General features: G+C 38.0%; 1 protein-coding gene across 1 annotated transcript in view; it reads left to right on the top strand.

Annotated features, from left to right (window-relative positions):
• Positions 1–20,357, top strand: part of XRN2 (5'-3' exoribonuclease 2) — a 90,709-nt gene that overhangs the window by 63,070 nt on the left and 7,282 nt on the right. The window contains exons 25-28 of the mRNA XM_010369102.2: positions 1,735–1,803; positions 1,887–2,018; positions 5,266–5,393; positions 19,781–19,844. Coding sequence (XP_010367404.2) covers positions 1,735–1,803; positions 1,887–2,018; positions 5,266–5,393; positions 19,781–19,844 — 393 coding nt within the window. The remainder of the gene's footprint in view (positions 1–1,734; positions 1,804–1,886; positions 2,019–5,265; positions 5,394–19,780; positions 19,845–20,357) is intronic.

The raw sequence follows: 20,357 nt of genomic DNA, 5'->3' as shown, positions 1-20,357 counted from the left end.
TCACTGCAGCCTGCACCTCCCGGGTTCACGCCATTCACCTGCCTCAGCCTCCCGAGTAGCTGGGACTACAGGTGCCCACCACCACACCTGGCCAACTTTTTGTGTTTTTAGTAGAGACGGGGTTTCACTGTGTTAGCCAGGATGGTCTCGATCTCCTGACCTTGTGAGCCACCGCGCCCGGCCTTCTGTTAGTAAATTTTTAAAAACATTATCTGAGTTCTTCCTTTTTAGGAAGTTTTTTAACCAGTCCGCTATTATTCATACCCTTGGGTTTTACGTCTTTGAAACATTATGAATAATAGTGTTATAAGCATCCTTAAGTATAAATCTGGTGTATAATCAGAGTCCTGGAAGAAGCATTGCTGTGTCAGAAGACAGACTTAGGTACTTACCAACCTTTGGGATAGGTACACACACACACACATACCGCTACCACCGCCATCACCACCAGAAAAGAAGTTCAGGCCATCTTATACTCAAAGCCTGAGTGTATATCTTTTAAAAATTGTCATATTGGGCTGGGCGCGGTGGCTCAAGCCTGTAATCCCAGCACTTTGGGAGGCCGAGACGGGCGGATCACGAGGTCAGGAGATCGAGACCATCCTGGCTAACATGGTGAAACCCCGTCTCTACTAAAAAATACAAAAAAAAACTAGCCGGGCGAGGTGGCGGGCACCTGTAGTCCCAGCTACTCGGGAGGCTGAGGCAGGAGAATGGCATAAACCCGGGAGGCGGAGCTTGCAGTGAGCTGAGATCCGGCCACTGCACTCCAGCCTGGGCGACAGAGCGAGACTCCGTCTCAAAAAAAAAAAAAAAAAAAAAAAAAATTGTCATATTGGCCGGGCGCGGTGGCTCGTGTCTGTAATCCCCTTGCTTTGGGAAGCTGAGGTGGGTGGGTCTTATGAGTCCAGGTGTTCAAGACCAGCCTGGGCAATGTGGGGAAACCCTGTCTCTACAAAAATTTTAAAAATTAGCCGGGCATGGTGTTGCGTACTTGTAGTCTCACCAGTGACGGAGGCTGAGGTGAGAGGATCTCTGAGCCTGGGAGGTTGAGACTGCAGTGAGCTGTGAGTTGCCACTGCACTCCAGCCTAGGCAAGAGAGTGAGACCTGTCTCAAAAAAAAAAAAAAAAAAAAAAAAAAAAGCATATTTGTGTAGTTGTCAAATGGTGAAAATTATTAAAATCACACATTAGGAGAGAAGGATACAAGGGTCCAACTGTGAAGTTCAATTTTTTTTTTTTGGAATTCCGCTCCCCCCACCCCCATAGATTTCTTAGCTATTTCTGTGCATTTTTTGATTTTGCAAATATTTCTATTGGTATATCATTTATTAAAATAGGGGCTAATCTGCCTCAAGATGCTTAGGGGTTTTTGCCATGGACTGAACAAAATTAAAGGTTATTTTATTTTTATTTTTTGTTGTTATAAACCTCTTCGACCTGTCTACAATATCATATTGAAATTTGAGTTGGGGCAATGTCTGTTACTTCTCTGTCATCACCAATAGTTAGCTAGAGCATGACTTTTCCCACAGAGAAAGTTACATGAAGGTTATATGTACCAGGAATTAGAGACAGTTTGGTGAGGAAGATATTTAGCCATTTGGCAAACCCATTTATTAACTAAAATAATTTTTGGAGAGGACTTAAACATGAAAAATACCTCAGTCGACATGATAATTAAGACAGGCTAATATAATCAGATCATTGAATTGTTTCTTGTTCTTTTCCAGTATTAATTTTAAAGACCCACAGTTTGCTGAAGATTACATTTTTAAAGCTGTAATGCTTCCAGGAGCAAGGTAACAACAGTAAATTACCTAGGTTTATTTTGTACAAATGGTTTTCATCCCTATTACTAAGGGTTGTCTTTTTAAATGGTCAGAAAACCAGCAGCAGTACTGAAACCTAGTGACTGGGAAAAATCCAGCAATGGACGGCAGTGGAAGCCTCAGCTTGGCTTTAACCGTGACCGGAGGCCTGTGCACCTGGATCAGGCAGCCTTCAGGACTTTGGGGTGAGTTGTCAGTTTCTAGCCCTTGTATATTTTGCGTTTTCTGAATCATCTCTCAAGACAAGTCAGTATTTATGCCATAATTTTTTTTTTTTAACTTTATGGAAATACGGGGTTTGGGCCGGTTGCGGTGGCTCGCTCCTGTAATCCCAGCACTTCGGGAGGCCGAGGCAGGCAGATCATGAACTCAGGAGATCGAGACCATCCTGGCTAACATGGTGAAACCCCATCTCTACTAAACAAAATACAAAAAATTAGCCGGGTGTGATGGCGGGCACCAGTAGTCCCAGCTACTCGGGAGGCTGAGGCAAGGGAATGACGTGAACCCAGGAGGTGGAGCCTGCAGTGAGCTGAGATCACGCCACTGCACTCCAGCCTGGGCGACAGAGCGAGACTCGTCTCAACAGAAAAGAAAAAAAAAGAAATACTCAGTTTGTTTCACACATACATTTTTGTCTCACCACCATGGCTGACCACCACTACTATTATGTCCTCTCATAACATTGCTTACATACTTAAAACCAAGCAAAGAGTGGAGCTCCATCTTTAAAACCTAAACAGGCATTTTGGACAACACATTATTGTACGCCACAAATATATAACAGACCATAAAATACAACTGTTTTGTAGATATTTTAATAACTTTGATACTGCTCTGCTTTTCTTCATTTTTAAAAATTCACTTCTCCATTTATGTATTGCTGTATGTGTTGCATGAGAATTCTATTGCTTTGTCTAAGATGTTTTACTATTTTTCTGACTGTTACTTCAAGGGAATAAAACCTCCTTTTTTTTTTTTTGAGACAGAGTCTCGCTCTGTCACCCGGGCTGGAGTGCAGTGGCCGGATCTCAGCTCACTGCAAGCTCCGCCTCCCGGGTTTATGCCATTCTCCTGCCTCAGCCTCCCGAGTAGCTGGGACTACAGGCGCCCGCCACCTCGCCCGGCTAGTTTTTTTAGTAGAGACGGGGTTTCACCATGTTAGCCAGGATAGTCTCGATCTCCTGACCTCGTGATCCGCCCGTCTCGGCCTCCCAAAGTGCTGGGATTACAGGCTTGAGCCACCGCACCCGGCTAAAACCTCCTCTTTACCCGCAAGAAAGTTTTAGCTGAATTAATTAATGTATGATGGAGACTCTTTTTCAAGTATTGACCGATACAGTGGTATGGGAGCCTCCAGTCTCTTAAATATTTGTTTGCCCAGTGCTTGAACAGTGGTATCTCATAGTTGCTTGAATTGGCATTTCCCTGCCTACTGAAATTATCTTTTAATATGTTTTTTAGTCATTTGTATTTCCTCTTCTATGAATTTTTGATTTTTATCCTTTGCCCTTATTAGTTACTGAATTGTCTTTTTCCTAGCTGTAGAAGATACTATAGAGAGGGGGGACTTGTAAACAGTAGTAGATAAAGCTGGTATAGAAAGAGCAACAGGCTTGCCATAATATTAATGAGTTAGGATTCATGCATTAATAATGATAACTTATAAATAGGTATTTCCAATTAGTGGGGAAACCTTAAGATTCAAAAAATTATTTAGGCAGAAGGTCACCATCAGCATGTAATTTATACAACAAATATTAAGAGGGATAGTGTGGCAGAGTGATTAAGAGCATGGGCTTTAGATCTTTTTTTTTTTTTTTTTTTTTTTTTTTTGAGACGGAGTCTCACTGTGTCGCCCAGGCTGGAGTGCAGTGGCCGGATCTCAGCTCACTGCAAGCTCCACCTCCCGGGTTTATGCCATTCTCCTGTCTCAGCCTCCCGAGTAACTGGGACTACAGGCGCCCGCCACCTCGCCCGGATAGTTTTTTGTATTTTTTAGTAGAGACAGGCTTTCACCGTATTAGCCAGGTTGGTCTCGATCTTCTGACCTCGTGATCCGCCCGTCTCGGCCTCCCAAAGTGCTGGGATTACAGGCTTGAGCCACCGCGCCCGGCCTGGGCTTTAGATCTTAAATGCCTGGATTCAGATACCTTTTTTTTTTTTTTAACCACTTAATATATTTGTGAACTTTACTGAACCACTCTATGCCTCCATTTCTTTATGCCTGAAGTGGAGACGGTAATTATACCTACATATTCTTAAAATTATGAAGTTGTAAGAATTAAGTGAGCCTAATGTCTGTCACGCGCTTAGGGTAGTTCCTAAACACTATGTAAATGTTAGCTGTTATTGTCATTGTTTTGGAAAGTCTTCATTCTTAGTAGCAGTAAAAGAAATGCAGATTTAAAATAGTCCTAAGATAACTTTTTGCATTATTTTAGCTATTTTGGAAAGCAACATAGCATTTCCTCTGAATAGAGCGGCGAGTTCAGAAGATAGTCTTAACCTTTGGTCCAAATTCCTACCTCTTGGATTTGTAAGGAGGAAGTAATTTTAGGTGAGCATAATTATATGCTCAAATATTTCTGTTGTATTGTAATCTATACTACTAGTACAAAATGAGAGAAATGGTTTAGTAAAGTGTAAGACGTCAACATAGTAAAGTATTCTATAGGTTTATGTGTTAGAATTACAAAGATGAGCTGGGCGCAGTGGCTCATGCCTGTAATCCCAGCACTTTGGGAGGCCAAGGCGGGCGGATCACAGGGTCAGGAGATCGAGACCATCCTGGCAAACACGGTGAAACCCCGTCTCTACTAAAAAATACCAAAAAAAAAATTAGCCGGGCATGGTGGCGGGCATCTGTAGTCCCAGCTTCTCGGGAGGCTGAGGCAGGAGAATGGCGTGAACCCGGAAGGCGGCAGAGCTTGCAGTGAGCGGAGATCCGTGCCACTGCACTCCAGCCTGGGTGACAGAGTGAGACTCCGTCTCAAAAAAAAAAAAAAAAAAAAAAAATTACAAAGATGAAGAAAAGATATAGGCAAATATTTGATATAGTAAATTAAAAATAGCAAGATGTAGAGTAGTCATGTATACAGTGATAGCAAGAACATGGATCCTTAAGGACAAAAATGAAACATAATGCAAAAAAAGAAAAAACATTCAAATTATTTTTTGTATGATGTAAGTTGTAAATATTTAAGTGGTTATCAATTAAGAGTCTTGGTGTGGCAGATGAACATTTGCTTTCACTATTACCATTATGTAGTTTTGAGCTTTAATTATAAACCACCTTTTTGTTTGTATTATCTTAATCAGATCTGTTAGTGAAGACATGGCTGTGAGCATTTGTTTTATTTGTGTCAGCTGTGTTATGATGGGTATATCACTATACAATTTTTTTTTTTCTTGTGTTGGGTCCTTTTATAGCCATGTTATGCCAAGAGGCTCAGGAACTGGCATTTACAGCAATGCTGCACCACCACCTGCGACTTACCAGGGAAACTTATACAGGCCGCTTTTGAGAGGACAAGCCCAGATTCCAAAACTTATGTCAAGTAAGCTTTTACAAATCGGTTATTTTACATTATGAATTAAATATCACAGCAAAGGTTGGTTTCTAATCTTTGTTGCTGAAAAAGATTTGTTGTATCAGTGCAGACAGTGAACTTTAAAAACATGTTAGTTAGAAGAGTCGTAAGAGAATACCTTATGCAAAATCTTTCATATATTCTTTATCTTTATTTTTGTGGGTACATTGTAGCTGTATATATTTATGGCATATATGAGATATTTTGACACAGGCATACAATGAGTAATAATCACGTCAGGGTAGATGGGGTATCCATCACCTCTAGCATTTATCCTTTGTGTTAGAAACAGTCCAATTATACTCTTAGTTATTTTGAAATGTACAATTAAATTATTGACTATAGTCATCCTGCTATATGCTATCAAATACTAGATCTTATTCATTATTTCTAACTATTTTTTGATAGCCATTAACCATCCTCTGCTCCCTAACCATTCCCCTACTACCCTTCCCAGCCTCTGGTAGCCATCTTTCTACTCTCTGTCTCCATGAGTTCAATTGTTTTAATTTATAGCTCCCACAAATAGTGGGAACATGCGAAGTTTGTCTTTTTGTGCCTGACTTGTTTCACTTAACGACCTCCATTTCCATCCACGTTGTTACAGGTGACAAGATCTCATTCTTTTTTGTGACTGAACAGTACTCCATTGTGTATATGTGCCACATTTTCTTTATCCAATCATCTGTTGATGCACACTTAGGTTGCTTCCAAATCTTGCCTACTGTGAATAGTGCTGCAGTAAATGTGGGAGTGCAGATGTCTCCTTGATGTACTGATTTCCCTTTTTTGGGGTGTATACCTAGCATTAGGGATTGCTGGATCATATGGTAGCTCTATACTAATTTACATTCCCACCAGTGGTCTATGAGGGTTCCCTTTTCTCCACATCCTGACTGGCATTTGTTATTGCCTGTCTTTTGGATAAAAGCCATTTTAACTGGGGCAAGATGATACCTCATTGTAGTTTTGATTTTCATTTCTCTGGTGATCAGTGATGTTGAGCAACTTTTTATGTACCTGTTTGCCATTTGTATGTCTTCTTTTGTGAAATTCTGTTCAGATCTTTTGCCCACTTTAAAATTAGGTTACATTTTTTTCCTATCAAGTTGTTTGAACTCCTTACATATTCTGGTTATTAAACTCTTGTCAAATGGATAGTTTGCAGATATTTTCTCCCATTCCATGGGTTGTCTCTTCACTTTGCTGATTGTTTCCTTTGCTGTGCAGAAGCTTTTTAACTTGATATGTTCACATTGGTTCATTTTTGCTTTGGTTGCCTGTGCTTGTGGGGTATTGCTCAAGAAATGTTTGCCCAAACCAATATCCTAGAGATTTTCCCCAAGGTTTTGTTGTAGTAGTTTCATAGATTTAAGTCTTTAAACTATTTTTATTTGATTTTTGTATATGATAAGAGATAAAGTTATAGTTTTATTCTTCTGCATATGGATATCCAGTTTTCCCAGCACCATTTATTGAAGAGACTGTCCTTTCCTCAGTGTATATGCTTGGTTCTTTTATCGAAAATGAGTTCACTGTAGATATATGGATTTATTTCTGGGTTCTCTATTGTGTTCCATTGATGTGGGTTATCTGTTTTTATGCCAGTACCATACTGTTGTGGTTACTATTGCTCTGTAGTATAATTTGAAGTCAGGTAATGTGATTATTCCAGCTTTTTTCTTTTTGCTCAGGATAACTGATTATTCTTGGTCTGTTTTTTATCTTGACTATATATAGTTAAATGAGTAAGATAATTTGGATTTCTTCCTTAGTCTTCACTTACAAATCTGTTTCTCAGTTAACAGGCAAAAAAAAATGTGTGGAAATGATTGCAATTTATTTCATTAATACAAGTGTAATTAAATCAGATGTGATAGATATGGGTTGTCATCACTTAGTTGCCTGAAAGACAAAGGTGTCCCTTTCTTGATTCAAATTGTATCTCAGTATTACCTACAGTATAGCCAGGCACTGCTCTAGGTGGACTATACCTTTAACCCTATAGTTCTGGAAGACCTTAGTCTTTCCTTAACCCCTCATAATCTGTTCTGTGGACAGGTCAGAAATGTTGACCACAAAAATAATTAACATGGCATTTGGATTGCAATGGGAAAGAGAAAAGATAGTTGAATGTTAGACTTCGTAGATTTTACATTAGTTTTAAATTGTATCCCCATTTAATGTTATTTTTGAGCTCCATTGTCATGCCCATTTATCAAAAAAGTATAAGTCATGTGCCAGTGTCTCAAAACAAATGTCGTCATGAAGGCTTTGTTTCTCCATTCCTGGTTGTCTGGTTGCTACAAGGGCAGCATAGGGGAGAAGGAACAGTGTGGCAGGATGCTCAAGTTTGTTAAATCTGAGTGTCATATCATAAAAACATTTTTTTCTGATTGTTTGAAATATTTCATAAAAATTTGATTTCCAAAAAACAGAGTGATATTTTGTTGTAGTCACCCCTCAGAGCTGTTTTTAAACCGAAGCTGTACTTATTAAAGAATGTGCCAGGTTAAAAATGGATAATTGATGGGAAATATTTGTACTATGCACCTAGCACTGTTGTAATGCCAGTTAATTTACACACCAGAAGTCCAGATTTTCTGGATGTAGTACCCAAGAAGAAATTGGTTCTATAGATCTTACTCTTTCAGTGCCCTCTGTTTTTAAGGGCCCTCTGTTTTTAGTGTATTCACTCTGTATCTCTGTCCCTCTCTCTGGCGGTATAGCTTTGCTATATGGCTTAATGACATTGAGTGGAGCTTTGTGAGACTCTATCATGAAAACTATGGACTTCTATTCAGTGAAGCACAGAAGGGGTACAGAAGTACAGAGTCAGTGGTCCTGTGGGAATCTGCTTGGTGCAGTGGTTAACAGCTGCTTCCCATAAGATTTAGCAAATAACATTTCTAGGTATTTCCGTATATGCAGTATCAAGTCATACCATGTACAACAGGAGAGTCTAATCATTTTGAATGAACTATCTGTGCCGTAAGATTTTACCAGTAAATGGTGAAAGCATATCCAACATATTTTTAAAGCCAGCTGTTATTGACACATTCCTATCCGTTTCTTTTTTCTTGTTACTCTTTACCATTTACATGGATACTGTAGCCTTCTGCTTCTAGCAGAAGGATCCTGTTCCAATAATAGGGAAAGATAGAAGCCAGGTTCTTTTATTTATTAGCTTTACACCAAAGGAGAGAATTTCATGCCCTTAGGGGCCTACAGTCCTATAGTTCTTGGTCTGCCTTCTTTGGAAACAGACAACTCTTGTTTGCATCTGTGCATTTTATTTCAAATAGTGGAGTCCCCTCTCTACTTTTATTAATATTACTTTGGTTAAGTAACTCCTTATTTGCCATTGTTGTGGCTGTTACTAGATTTAATGTGTACTTACAAAGTACAAAATACTTACAGACTTTAATTAGAATCTATTCCAGTTAGAATATCTTTATTTCAGTTATGTCATGAAAAAATTGGGAGATATGTTTTGTAAAGTAGGGATTGATTTAGAGCAAGAAACAAGTACCCTCTGCCTGGTGACTTGTAAACACTGACTCAACTGAGGATTAGTGCTGGGACTCTTAATGACATTTAACATCTTTTCAAAGGGCGTAGGAATGGGAGGAGTGAAAAAGTTTATGGACAAAAAATTGGCAATTATGTGGTATTTAAATTGAGCCCAAAAGTAGGGAATTTGGGCTACTCTAGGCTGAGAGAAAACAATGAGCTTTGAAGTACATGGCAAGTAGTTGGGTGGTATTAAGCGTAGCATAACTGATACAAAATTAGACTGGGAGCATACTTGGAACAGATTACGAGGGGAAGAAAACTAATTTTAAAAATGTTTTTAAAATGCATTTTTAACTACAGTACATGTTAATTGAATAAAATGTGGCATGTAGCAGTAAAACATATAAAACACCAATAATTCCATAGTCCTGAAATAAGCAGTGTTTCTTTTTATTATTTCATGTGTCCAAGTTTTGAAAATTAGATTATTGTATATGTATTTTTACATATACTTTTTTATTGAAATGTAACATATATAAAGTGCCAAATTGAACTGTACAGTTTAGTTTTTATGAAATGGATATATTCATGTATCCACCATTCAGATTCAGTAGAAACGCATCAGTCCTTAGAAGCCCCCCATTGTGTCCTTTCCTGGCACTACCCCCATTAAAGGGAACCGCTATCCTGACTGCAGTATCATAGTATCATACATTACCTTTTTGTTTTTCTAACTTTGCCTAATAGTTTAAAAAGCTACTACATGACTACCCTTTTAAAAGCTTGCCTTTTTTTCAATCTTTGTCTCTGAGATTTATATTGCTTGTGGCAGTAGTTCATCCATTTTCTTTTTCTTTTTTCTTTTTTTTTTTTTTGTCTCCCTGAGATGGGGTCTTGCTCTGTCGCCCAGGCTGGAGTGCAGTGGTGCGATCTTGGCTCACTACAGCCTCCACCTTCTAGGTTCAAGCAGTTCTGCCTCAGCCTCCCGAGTAGCTGGGATTACAGGCTTATGCCACCATACCCGGCTAAGTTTTGTATTTTTAGTAGAGATGAGGTTTCATCGTGTTGGCCAGGCTGGTCTCCAACTCCTGACCTCGTGATCCACGTGCCTCGTCCTCTCAAAGTGTTGAGATTACAGACATGAGTTCATCCATTTTCATTGCTTATAGTGTTGAATCACAGGACTTTATCACCATGTATTTACCTATCCAGTAGGAATAACATTTGGGTTGGTTTCTGGTTTAAGGTTGCTGGGTTGGACTGCTGTGAAACCTGTGCGTCCTTCGATGCACATATGTAAACACTCACGATAGGTATGTACTCCATAGGAGTGGAATTGCAAGATTGTAGGATTGTGTGTATGTTCAGCTTTAGTGAATGAAAGTGTCAGGCACATTTCCCAAATGACTTTCAGTTTGTATGAATTTACACTCCTCCAGCAGTGGAGGAGAGTTCTGGTTGCTTCATATTGTTGCCAACCCTTGATGTCATCAGTCTTTCCACTTTTAGCCATTTGACTAAGCAGGGAGTGGGTATCTCACCGAACTTTTAGTTAGCATCTTCCTGGTGACTAATTAGAGCAGTTTAAAAAATGTTTATTAACCATTTGGATATTTTTGTTTGTGTGATGTAGTGTTCAAGGTTTGTGTGGTTTTTTACATTGGGTTGTCTGTCTTTTTGTTTTGTAGACGTTCTTATATTCTGGTTATGAGAGTAGTTTTATATTGGAAATATCTTTTTCCACTTGGCAATTTGCTTTTTCGCTTTTTTATTGGTGTCATATGATGAATAGAGGTTTATGCCAGCATTTATGGAATGTGGGTGAAGGGGATGTGGGAATTCTTTATACTCATCTTGTAACTTTTAAGTCTGAAATCATCACAGTAAAACATTCAGGACAAAAATAATCAATACTATATAATTGATGTGTTTTGATGTTTTAAGTAACAGTGTCTTAAATATCATTTTGTAATTGCTTGTTTGTATATAGAGATAAAGTTGATTTTTTTCAACTTCGTTGAAAATTTGTTTTCAGTATTTGTTTCTGACATCCTTACTAGATTCATTTCTTCCAATAGTTTGTATGTTCTTTTTTTTTTTTTTTTTTTTTTTTTATTGAGACAGTCTCGCTCTGTCGCCCAGGCTGGAGTGCAGTGGCCTGATCTCAGCTCACTGCAAGCTCCGCCTCCCGGGTTTACGCCATTCTTCTGCCCCGGTCCCCGAGTAGCTGGGACTACAGGCCCCCGCCACCTCACCCGGCTAGTTTTTTGTATTTTTTAGTAGAGACAGGGTTTCACCATGTTGGCCAGGATGGTCTCGATCTCCTGACCTCGTGATCCACCCGTCTCGGCCTCCCAAAGTGCTGGGATTACAGGCTTTAGTTTGTATGTTCTTTTGAATTTTTTTGTGTACACAATTACATCATCTCCAAGTAGTGACCATTTTATTTATTTATTTTCTAATCTTAATGCCTTTTTTGGTTGGTTTGTTTTGCTTTATTGCACGAGCTAGGACCTCTCATAATTAATAGAAGTGATGATGGTAGATATACTCATTTCATTCCCAATCAGTTTCAAGGGGGAAACTTTTACTATTTCATCATTAAATATGTTTGCTGCAGTTTTTTTCTTTGTAGATAACCTTTATCAGATTGAGGAAGTTCTTCTATTCTTTGTTTCTAGTGGGTATTGAATTTTATCAGATGCCTTTTTTTTTTCTCTAAAACCTGGGGGTTTTGTTTGTTGTTGTTTCTTTGTTGTGTTAATATGGTAAATTACACTGATTGATTTTCAAATAGTAAACCAACATGGCATTTCTGGAGTAAACCTAATTTCTGGAATATATCATCATTTTTTATATGTCACTACATTCTGTATGTCACTGTATGGTGGGATTTTTTAAATCTATGTGTTATGAGAGAGATTAGTTTTATTACTTTCCCTTTTTTGGATGTTCTGGGGTAGAGTTTTTTTTGGCGTTATAAAACAAGTTAGAAAATATTTTCTACATTTTTGTTCTCTGGGTTATCGTAAGAATGTTATCATTTCTTAATTTTTAGAAGAATTCAGTGGTCAAGCCAGTTGGGCTTAGAGATTCCTTTATGAAAAGGTTTTCAATTATAGATTCAAATTTTTTAGTACTGGCTTTTCAGATTTTTCAGTAATTCTTATGTTGGTTTTGGTAAGTTCTTTGTTGTTGTTGTTGTTGTTGGGAGTGTGCCCATTCTAAAATTTCAAATTTATTGCCAGAAATGTTCGTAAGATTTTAAAATATATTTTTATAGCAGCATGATTTATAATCCTTTGGGTATATACCCAGTAATGGGATGGCTGGGTCAAATGGTATTTCTAACTCTAGATCCTTAAGGAATCGCCACACTGTTTTCCACAATGGTTGAACTAGTTTACAGTCCCACCAACAGTGTAAAAGTGTTTCTATTTCTCCACATCCTCTCCAGCACCTGTTGTTTCCTGATTTTTTAATGATTGCCATTCTAACTGGTATGAGATGGTATCTCATTGTGGTTTTGATTTGCATTTCTCTAATGGCGAGTGATGATGAGCATTTTTTCATGTGTCTGTTGGCTATATGAATGTCTTCTTTTGAGAAGTGTCTGTTCATATCCTTTGCCCACTTTTTGATGGGGTTGTTTGTTTTTTTCTTGTAAATTTGTTTGAGTTCTTTGTAGATTCTGGATATTAGCCCTTTGTCAGATGAGTAGATTGCAAAAATGTTCTCCCATTGTGTAGGTTGCCTGTTCACTCTGATGGTAGTTTCTTTTGCTGTGCAGAAGCTCTTTAGTTTAATTAGATCCCATTTGTTAATTCTGGCTTTTGTTGCCGTTGCTTTTGGTGTGTTTATTGCGGCAGTATTCGCAATAACGAAGACTTGGAATCAACCCAAATGTCCATCAGTGACAGACTGGATTAAGAAAATGTGGCACATATACACCATGGAATATTATGCAGCCATAAAAAAGGATGAGTTCGTGTCCTTTGTAGGGACATGGATGCAGCTGGAAACCATCATTCTCAGCCAACTATCGCAAGACCAGAAAACCAAACACCGCATGTTCTCACTCATAGGTGGGAATTGAACAATGAGATCACTTGGACACAGGAAGGGGAACATCACACACCGGGGCCTATTGTGGGGAGGGGGGAAAGGGGAGGATAGCATTAGGAGATATACCTAATGTAAATGACGAGTTAATGGGTGCAACAAACCAACATGGCACATGTGTACATATGTAACAAACCTGCACATTGTGCACATGTACCCTAGAACTTAAAGTATAATAAAAAATAAAATAAAATATTTTTAATGACTGTAAGACTTCAAAATTAAGTGCTGATACTGATAATATACAGTCACTCTTCTTGATTAGCGTTGCTAGAAACTATTTTTTTTTTGAGAACCTATTTAATTTTATTGTTTTTTTTCCCCCATTGAACTAACTTTTGGCTTTCTTGACATATATATATATATATATATTTTTTTTTTTTTTTTCCTTTTGCCTCCTCCATGTGCATTTGTTTTCTATTGATTTTACTTTTGTCTTCATTATTCTCTTCTACTTTTTGGGGGGATTAAATTGGTATTCTTTTCTAAGTTTTTGAGATGGAGAATTAGGTAATTTATTTTTGGTCTTTTCCAATATATGCACTTCAGTGTTACAGATTTCTCTCTAATCACTTCAGACTTGTCCCACAAAGTTTTGTCTCACATATTTATTATCATTTAGTTCATGGTATTTTCCGATTTTTATTTTTCATTATGTACTCATGGATTATTTAGAAGTATATTGCTTAATTTTTTTTAATATCTAGGGCTTTTCTAATAATCTTTTTAAAATATATTTATTTCTTAACTGCAGGCTAAATTTCTAGAAATGGTATTGCTGGGTCAGAAGGTATGGTGAATTTCTAGACTTTTGGTCAATATCACCACATTAACCTCTAAATAAGAGTATACCAATTTATACTTCCTACAATAGCATATGAGAATGTCTAATATCCCACTCCCACCAATACCAGGTGTTATTTTTTAAAAGTTCTTGGCCGGGTGCAGTGGCTCACAACTGTAATCCAAGCACAAGTTTAACCAGGCTTGGTGGTATGTGCCTGTAGTCTCAGCTACGCAGGAGGCTGTGGTGGGAGGATTGGTTGAGCCAGGGAGTTTGAGGCTGCAGTGAGCTATGATAGCGCCAGCCTGGGTAACAGCAAGACCCTGTCTCTTTAACATAAAGTTCTTGCTAATTTGATAAGGAATAATGTGTCTTTGTTTTAAGATAAGATTTTTCAATTGCTACTTTGGTCATATTTTTACTGACCAGTTTTTCTTTCGTAAGTTGGCTGTTCTTATCCCTTGCTGATTTAATTTGGGCACTAGTCTGTTTGTTTATGAGGTTTTAAAAACTTTAGCAGAAGAATGAACCAGATAACATTTCCATTCTAGAACCACAACTCTGTGGGTTAAGGAGAGATGAGGAGGGTCTGAACTACACTGTGGCAGAGTGGATCCAAAGTCCGGAAGGTGGGAGGAAGGGAAGGCTGAAAGTCTGGATAATTGAATATGAAGAGTGAGGAGGAGAGGGAGAAGGGAATGAAGAGTCCTATGTGTCCACTGTGGATGCCTGGGTGCTTCCTGAGGCTTTTCACAGACTTTGGAAACCCAAGACGGTGAAGGAATATGAAAGAATGTGATGAGTGATTTGTGAGGGTCGGCGTGCCTGAAAGACATTAGAGGCATCTGTGCTAGGTGGTCATAGGAGTCGGGTTCTTGCTCAAGAGAGAGAGGACGTAGTTGGGGAGAAATTTGGGGATTGTCTGCATATAAACTAGAAATGTAAAAGCTCAAAAAAGATTTGAATAGTTGAATGGATTTTGATTGCTCTTGGTTATAAGAAAACCTTGGAAAGCTTGAGTTAAGAGTTTGGACTTCCTAGAAGGCAACCATGTCATTTCACAAATCATTCCCTGATACTTTTGTAAGAAATGTATTGGATAAATAATTAGCTTGATCTAGAATGGTCATTAAAGTATGATAAGCTCAGGCAAATGCTGCAGACAATAAAAAAAGGAAATCTGATGTTTTCCTAATATTCTTTACACATAATCCAACATATGATTTGTTGGTTTTTTTTTTTTTTTTTAGTCAGAGTCTTGCTCTCCCACCCAGGCTGGAGTGCAGTGGCACAATCTCAGCTCGCTGCACCTCTGCCTTCCAGGTTCAAGCGATTCTCCTGCCTTAGCCTCCCAAGTAGCTGGGATTATAAGTATGCACCACCACGCTCAGCTAATTTTTGTATTTTTAGTAGAGTCAGCGTTTTGCCATGTTGTCCAGGCTGGTCTCAAACTCCTGGCCTCAAGTGATCCACCCGCTTCAGCCTCCCAAAATGTTGGGATTACAGGTGTGAGCCACCACGTCTGGCCTGTGGTTTTTATTTTCTTTTAGTTTACTGTCATTAAGACTTCTGACATATTTGTCTTGTGATCTCATTACTTCTAGATTCAATATTTATATAGAACCAGTCCTCACCTGTGTATCAATCTTTCATCCATTCTTCCATATCTAGCTATAAGAGGAAGAAAAACACAAAAGGGAGGAGATAGAGGGCAAGGAAAAGCATCTTTAGGATGATTTGGACTTGGATGGACGGGATTGTAAAGTGAATCTAAGCGCCACATCTCTCCATTGCTTCCTCTGACTATGAGGGCAGAGAGGTACCCTTTTGTCCCTAGGGAGGTAGGCTTGACCAGGAAGGGGACCTGGTTCATTTCGCCCAGGCTGTCACAGCTTCGAGAGTGCCTCTCCGCTCTTTCCGTCCCTCGACAGACCAGCTGAGCTCTTTGGAGTGATACTGGGTTTTGGTTTGCGCTTCAGGAACCTCTGATACTGATTTTTACCTGATCCCTTCTCTCTTTATATTTTAAGTGCCAGATTTTGAGGGGCAGTATTATCCTTTTAAAAAGAGCAGAGATTCCTGTGTTTTAGCCAAGGTGTTTTCTTATTTTCTCCCTATAAATCCTGTATTTGCCTAGATGTTTACAACTAAAATGTGTGTTATTTTTCTTTCCTGTCCTAATTGGATATGAGTAGTAATGTCAGTTGTAAACTTTTAAGATGTTGAGAGTAGTTGTTAAACCCCCCCATCCAACCTTGTTGAAACCCTAAGTTTCTGAATCTCCTGATTAAGAAGCACAAAATCATGGGTGATTCTCCTCTGCTTCTTCTGAAATAAATTAATGTGAAGTGCCATCTCAACCGACAGCATAAATGCATGTGAAACTTTGAGATTGCACAGTGTAGTAGAGAGTGGTTACCAGAACATAGCCCCTGGCCTCACTCTGACCCTTAATAGCTGTGTGACCTCTGACAGGTTTGGTCATTGCCCCAGTGTCCTCATTTCAAAACTAGTACAGAGGATAAGAATATTTATCTGACAAAATAACCAGACTAAATGAATTTAAGAAGCTAAGCACTTAAAATAGTACCTTGTATATAGTAAATACTGTGAAAGTATTAAGTGACAAAAGATCATCTTTTATAGAATTTTGAAAAATTTAGTCAGATAGCTCAGCTCATTTTAGTAAGATTAAGTTCTAAGGCATTTATTCAGTCTAAAGTATTTTTAGTATAATCATTTTCGTGTAGTATGAAATTGCACTCAAGAAGGGCCATTTGGTCAAACTGACAACTCTCTGTCAAATGTCTGCTGTAGGTATTTCTTATTGTTGGTGTATGATTTGTCTTTGATGTGTCAGTTTTGACTGATGAGTAATTGTCAGAGTACTGATAACTTGTTGGAGTCGAGTGTAGCCCTGAGTACTCAGTCTGAATAAAGCATTTGGTTTTTGTAGCCCAGAGAACCTTAAATGTGACTTCTCTTCATTTTAGTCTGTAAACTTGTCAATTAGTCACATTGAAAAGTGATTTTTGCCTAGTGCAATCAGTAAACATGGAATCTTTTCTGTGATTGCCACGCTGATTAGGTAAATTGTCACTTGAGAAGCTATTGGCGAAGCTTGGTTTACATGGCCTTAAAGCTCTAGAAAAGGGATAAGTTTTTAAAGACCAAAGGAAAAAATTAACTGTCATTTTTCTACTCTTGCCTGTACCTTCTGAAGTGCAATTCACTATCTTAGAATTTTTTTTCTTCCTCTCAAATGGATCTTCTGTTAGAGCCATACAAATGAATAATAATGTTTGTTTTACCATCTACTTCATTACAGGTCAGCCAGGAAACATTTCTACTTTATGAATACTTCCAGGTTATATATGTTACTAAGAGCCATATAAAGAAATTTGGTTAAAAATAACCTTGAAATATTTCTTTGAGCCTTTTTATTTTTCTTTTTGGATTGAAAACAAGGAGTGTTTTAAAAATTGCATCAGAGTTTATTGAAAGTTTTGGAAAATTTGCTTAGGTTTTAACAAACAACTGTTAATATTCGTATGTGCTGAATTTATATGGAAAAATAATTGTCCTGGCGGTGAGAGATAGAAAATGGAAAATAGAGAGGCACCTGGCACACTAGAAGTGATATATTAGGAACATCTGCTGTTTTTTAAGACATTTCTAGGTGTATAGGTTAGACAATTATTTCCTCCTCCAAAAAAAGCATTTATATTAGTAAACTTTACATTCCAGTTCTACTTAGAAATACTGCTGTGCTTAATCTAAGAATAGCATGTTTGAGTCTAATGAATATATATTATGGGTGTTGATGGCTTCATCTGCATTAGCACAGTTTCTAGGAGAAAATATACAAGTTTTTTTCCCGTCTTTATTTTTCTTAAAACATTAGATTGTTTCTGAAGGTTTCTCTTAATGTAGCTGTATCTTTGTATTGTCTTCATTCGATTTTAATATTATTAGGGAGCCACCGTGGAAGCTTTCATAAGTACCATGGAGAATGTGTATCCTGCGATTATACCATACATAAAGAGACACCAGGCAACCACAATATGGAATTAAGTCCTAATGGTAAAAAAGGGTGTGTTTCCAGGGTAACCAAGTGATTCCAGGGGATGTGAAGTACAGAGGTAGACAGGGGTCCGGATGAATATTTGCTGTACTACTTTTGACTTCTGTTACATTTGTAAATTTTGTATATATAAGGGCACTAAAATGAAATTCTTCTGGGAACATTTTAACTGATTCTCACTAAACTAATTTTGTATATGAGCTGAAAAAGTGCCTCAAACATTGATTTTACTTTCAGTAGATTACTTTCTCACAAATGGTAACTCATTGAAAGTCATATGTAACTGTATCTTAAGTTTTCGCATAGAAATAAACCATACAAATGATTGCCATTATTGTAAGAATTTTTTACTTTTACCTCTTCAGAAAATTGATTTTTTGATAGTGTATAGTCTGTAGTAATGACTCAGAACTTACTCTGGGCCTAGGGTGGGGAACTGTCTTCCTCTGTTTTCTGTGGAGTGTGTGGTAATCAGCATCCTCCACATTGTTACTCAGTTTGACTGCTAGTAGTTTGGTTTTCAAGAGATGAAAAAGGAACTTAATTCCAATTGACTAAAGATACTACCTTTTAATTCACAATGGGAATCTGCCTGGAAGTGACAGCTGGTAAAGGGCTTCCTGCACCTTTCTGAGAGGTATGTTTGGCACCCATGGGTATGGCTGCAGAAACTTTTCCAGCTGGCCATGGACTGAGGTGGGAGTGGCGGTGGCAGCTGCAGATTGCCCGCCTTCAGGTAGTTTGTCCACATAAATAAAACTTTCTTTAGTCTGGCCTTCTCAGCATGTCAAGATGGGAAGGAAGCCCAGAGCTGAGGCCGCCAGTTGTGAGCTAGAATCATTGTGAGCAGCTAGATATTTTATTGATTCCATGTTCTTTGTCATGGGGCTTTTAAAGCGTGATTCTCCTTTTTTCTTTCTCTCTCTCTCTTAAGTAAAAAACCATATATATTTTTGGTTTCTAACCAGAGATAAGCTGTCAACTCTTCTATTCTTTAAGAAAGTAATTTTGAAAAGCATTTTTTAGTTTTTGTTTCTATTAAAATGTGAGCCTGAATACATTATGGTAAGCCTTGTTGTCCTTGGTCTCGGGAGTCTAGAGGAGGTTACTGTCCTCGCAGGGTGATCTCATTAGACAACTTCTGGAACCAGCAGTTTTAATTAGGTCACAGCAGACCCTGCTGAAGGTGAAGTGACTGCAAGCTGTGGTTCGTTGATATAGACAGGCCCAGATGTTTCTTTCATCCCATATCCGTCAGTTTACGTAGAAGAGTAGGAGCCATTTAATTGTTTCTTCTAGTTAGATGATGTTATCAGAAAAGATGGAGAAATGGGTGGTCTCTTCATTAACCTGTTTTCTTGGTTTGTGTTGGAGAGATTGTGTGTGCTTTGTTTAATGTTAATGATAGCAATTTGTGCCTTCAGAAGGAAAATTTCAGGATTTCTGTTGTAGATACTATTCATTCAGTTTGTATTCTATTTATGGAAAAGAACTAAACCTTTCCTTTTGCACAGCATTTAAAATATAAATGTAAAAACTGTGTAAAATATATGTATCTTTACTTACACACACACACACACACACACACACACACGATTATGTGAGTTTAGTGGCCAGGGATTACTAAACCTATTTTGTTATCAAAGGAAAAATAATAAAACAAAAAATTTGCTGACCCTGTTAGTTACTTATCTTTATACGTTTGTGGCGTGTGTTATTATGATACTAGTTTATTTAGTTTACAGTTTTTCTCAGATTCTTTTCAAGAACTTTTAATTATAAAATATTGGGTAGTTGAATATTGGTTACTTTAAAAAATCTTCTTAACCCTTTCTGTTTCTTTTTCAGATATGAGGCCCCAGGATTCCTGGCGAGGTCCTCCTCCCCTTTTCCAGCAGCAAAGGTTTGACAGGTAATATTAAAGTAGACATGACTTTTAAATACTTTCTGACACCAACATTTGGGGCTTACGGGTTTTATGGAAGCTAAAACCTCCATGGTTTGAAATGCACTTTTTCCCACCAAAAACAGTTTCCCTTGTACCTATCCTTTAAAAGGAAAGTATATAGCTAATACTTTGAATTAAAAGACTCATGTTTAATATACTTTCTTACTTTTCTTGGTTCTTTGCCTTTATTTTATTGATGCTTTTGAGATGCCCTGAAAAATGCAACACAGCTTAAAACGGTATTAGGTTTTGGTCAGGCTAAACAAATTTCTTTTTAGAAGGGTTGTGCAGCTTAATGAGGCATAACTAATGGTGTTCCACTTTTATCATTTCTGTGCGGGCAATGCAGCGTTAGTACAGACCAACCATTGATTCTTGCTGCAAACCTCTTGAAGTCCTAATCAGCTTCTTTGGTACAACTTTTTCAGGGCTGACAAGCCTATTGTAGGGCAGTGTCACTGTAGGTCAGTAGTTATT

This window comes from Rhinopithecus roxellana, chromosome 13 (assembly GCF_007565055.1).
Source record: "Rhinopithecus roxellana isolate Shanxi Qingling chromosome 13, ASM756505v1, whole genome shotgun sequence".
Lineage (NCBI taxonomy): Eukaryota > Metazoa > Chordata > Mammalia > Primates > Cercopithecidae > Rhinopithecus > Rhinopithecus roxellana.
This window is presented reverse-complemented; position numbering and strand designations above follow the sequence as displayed.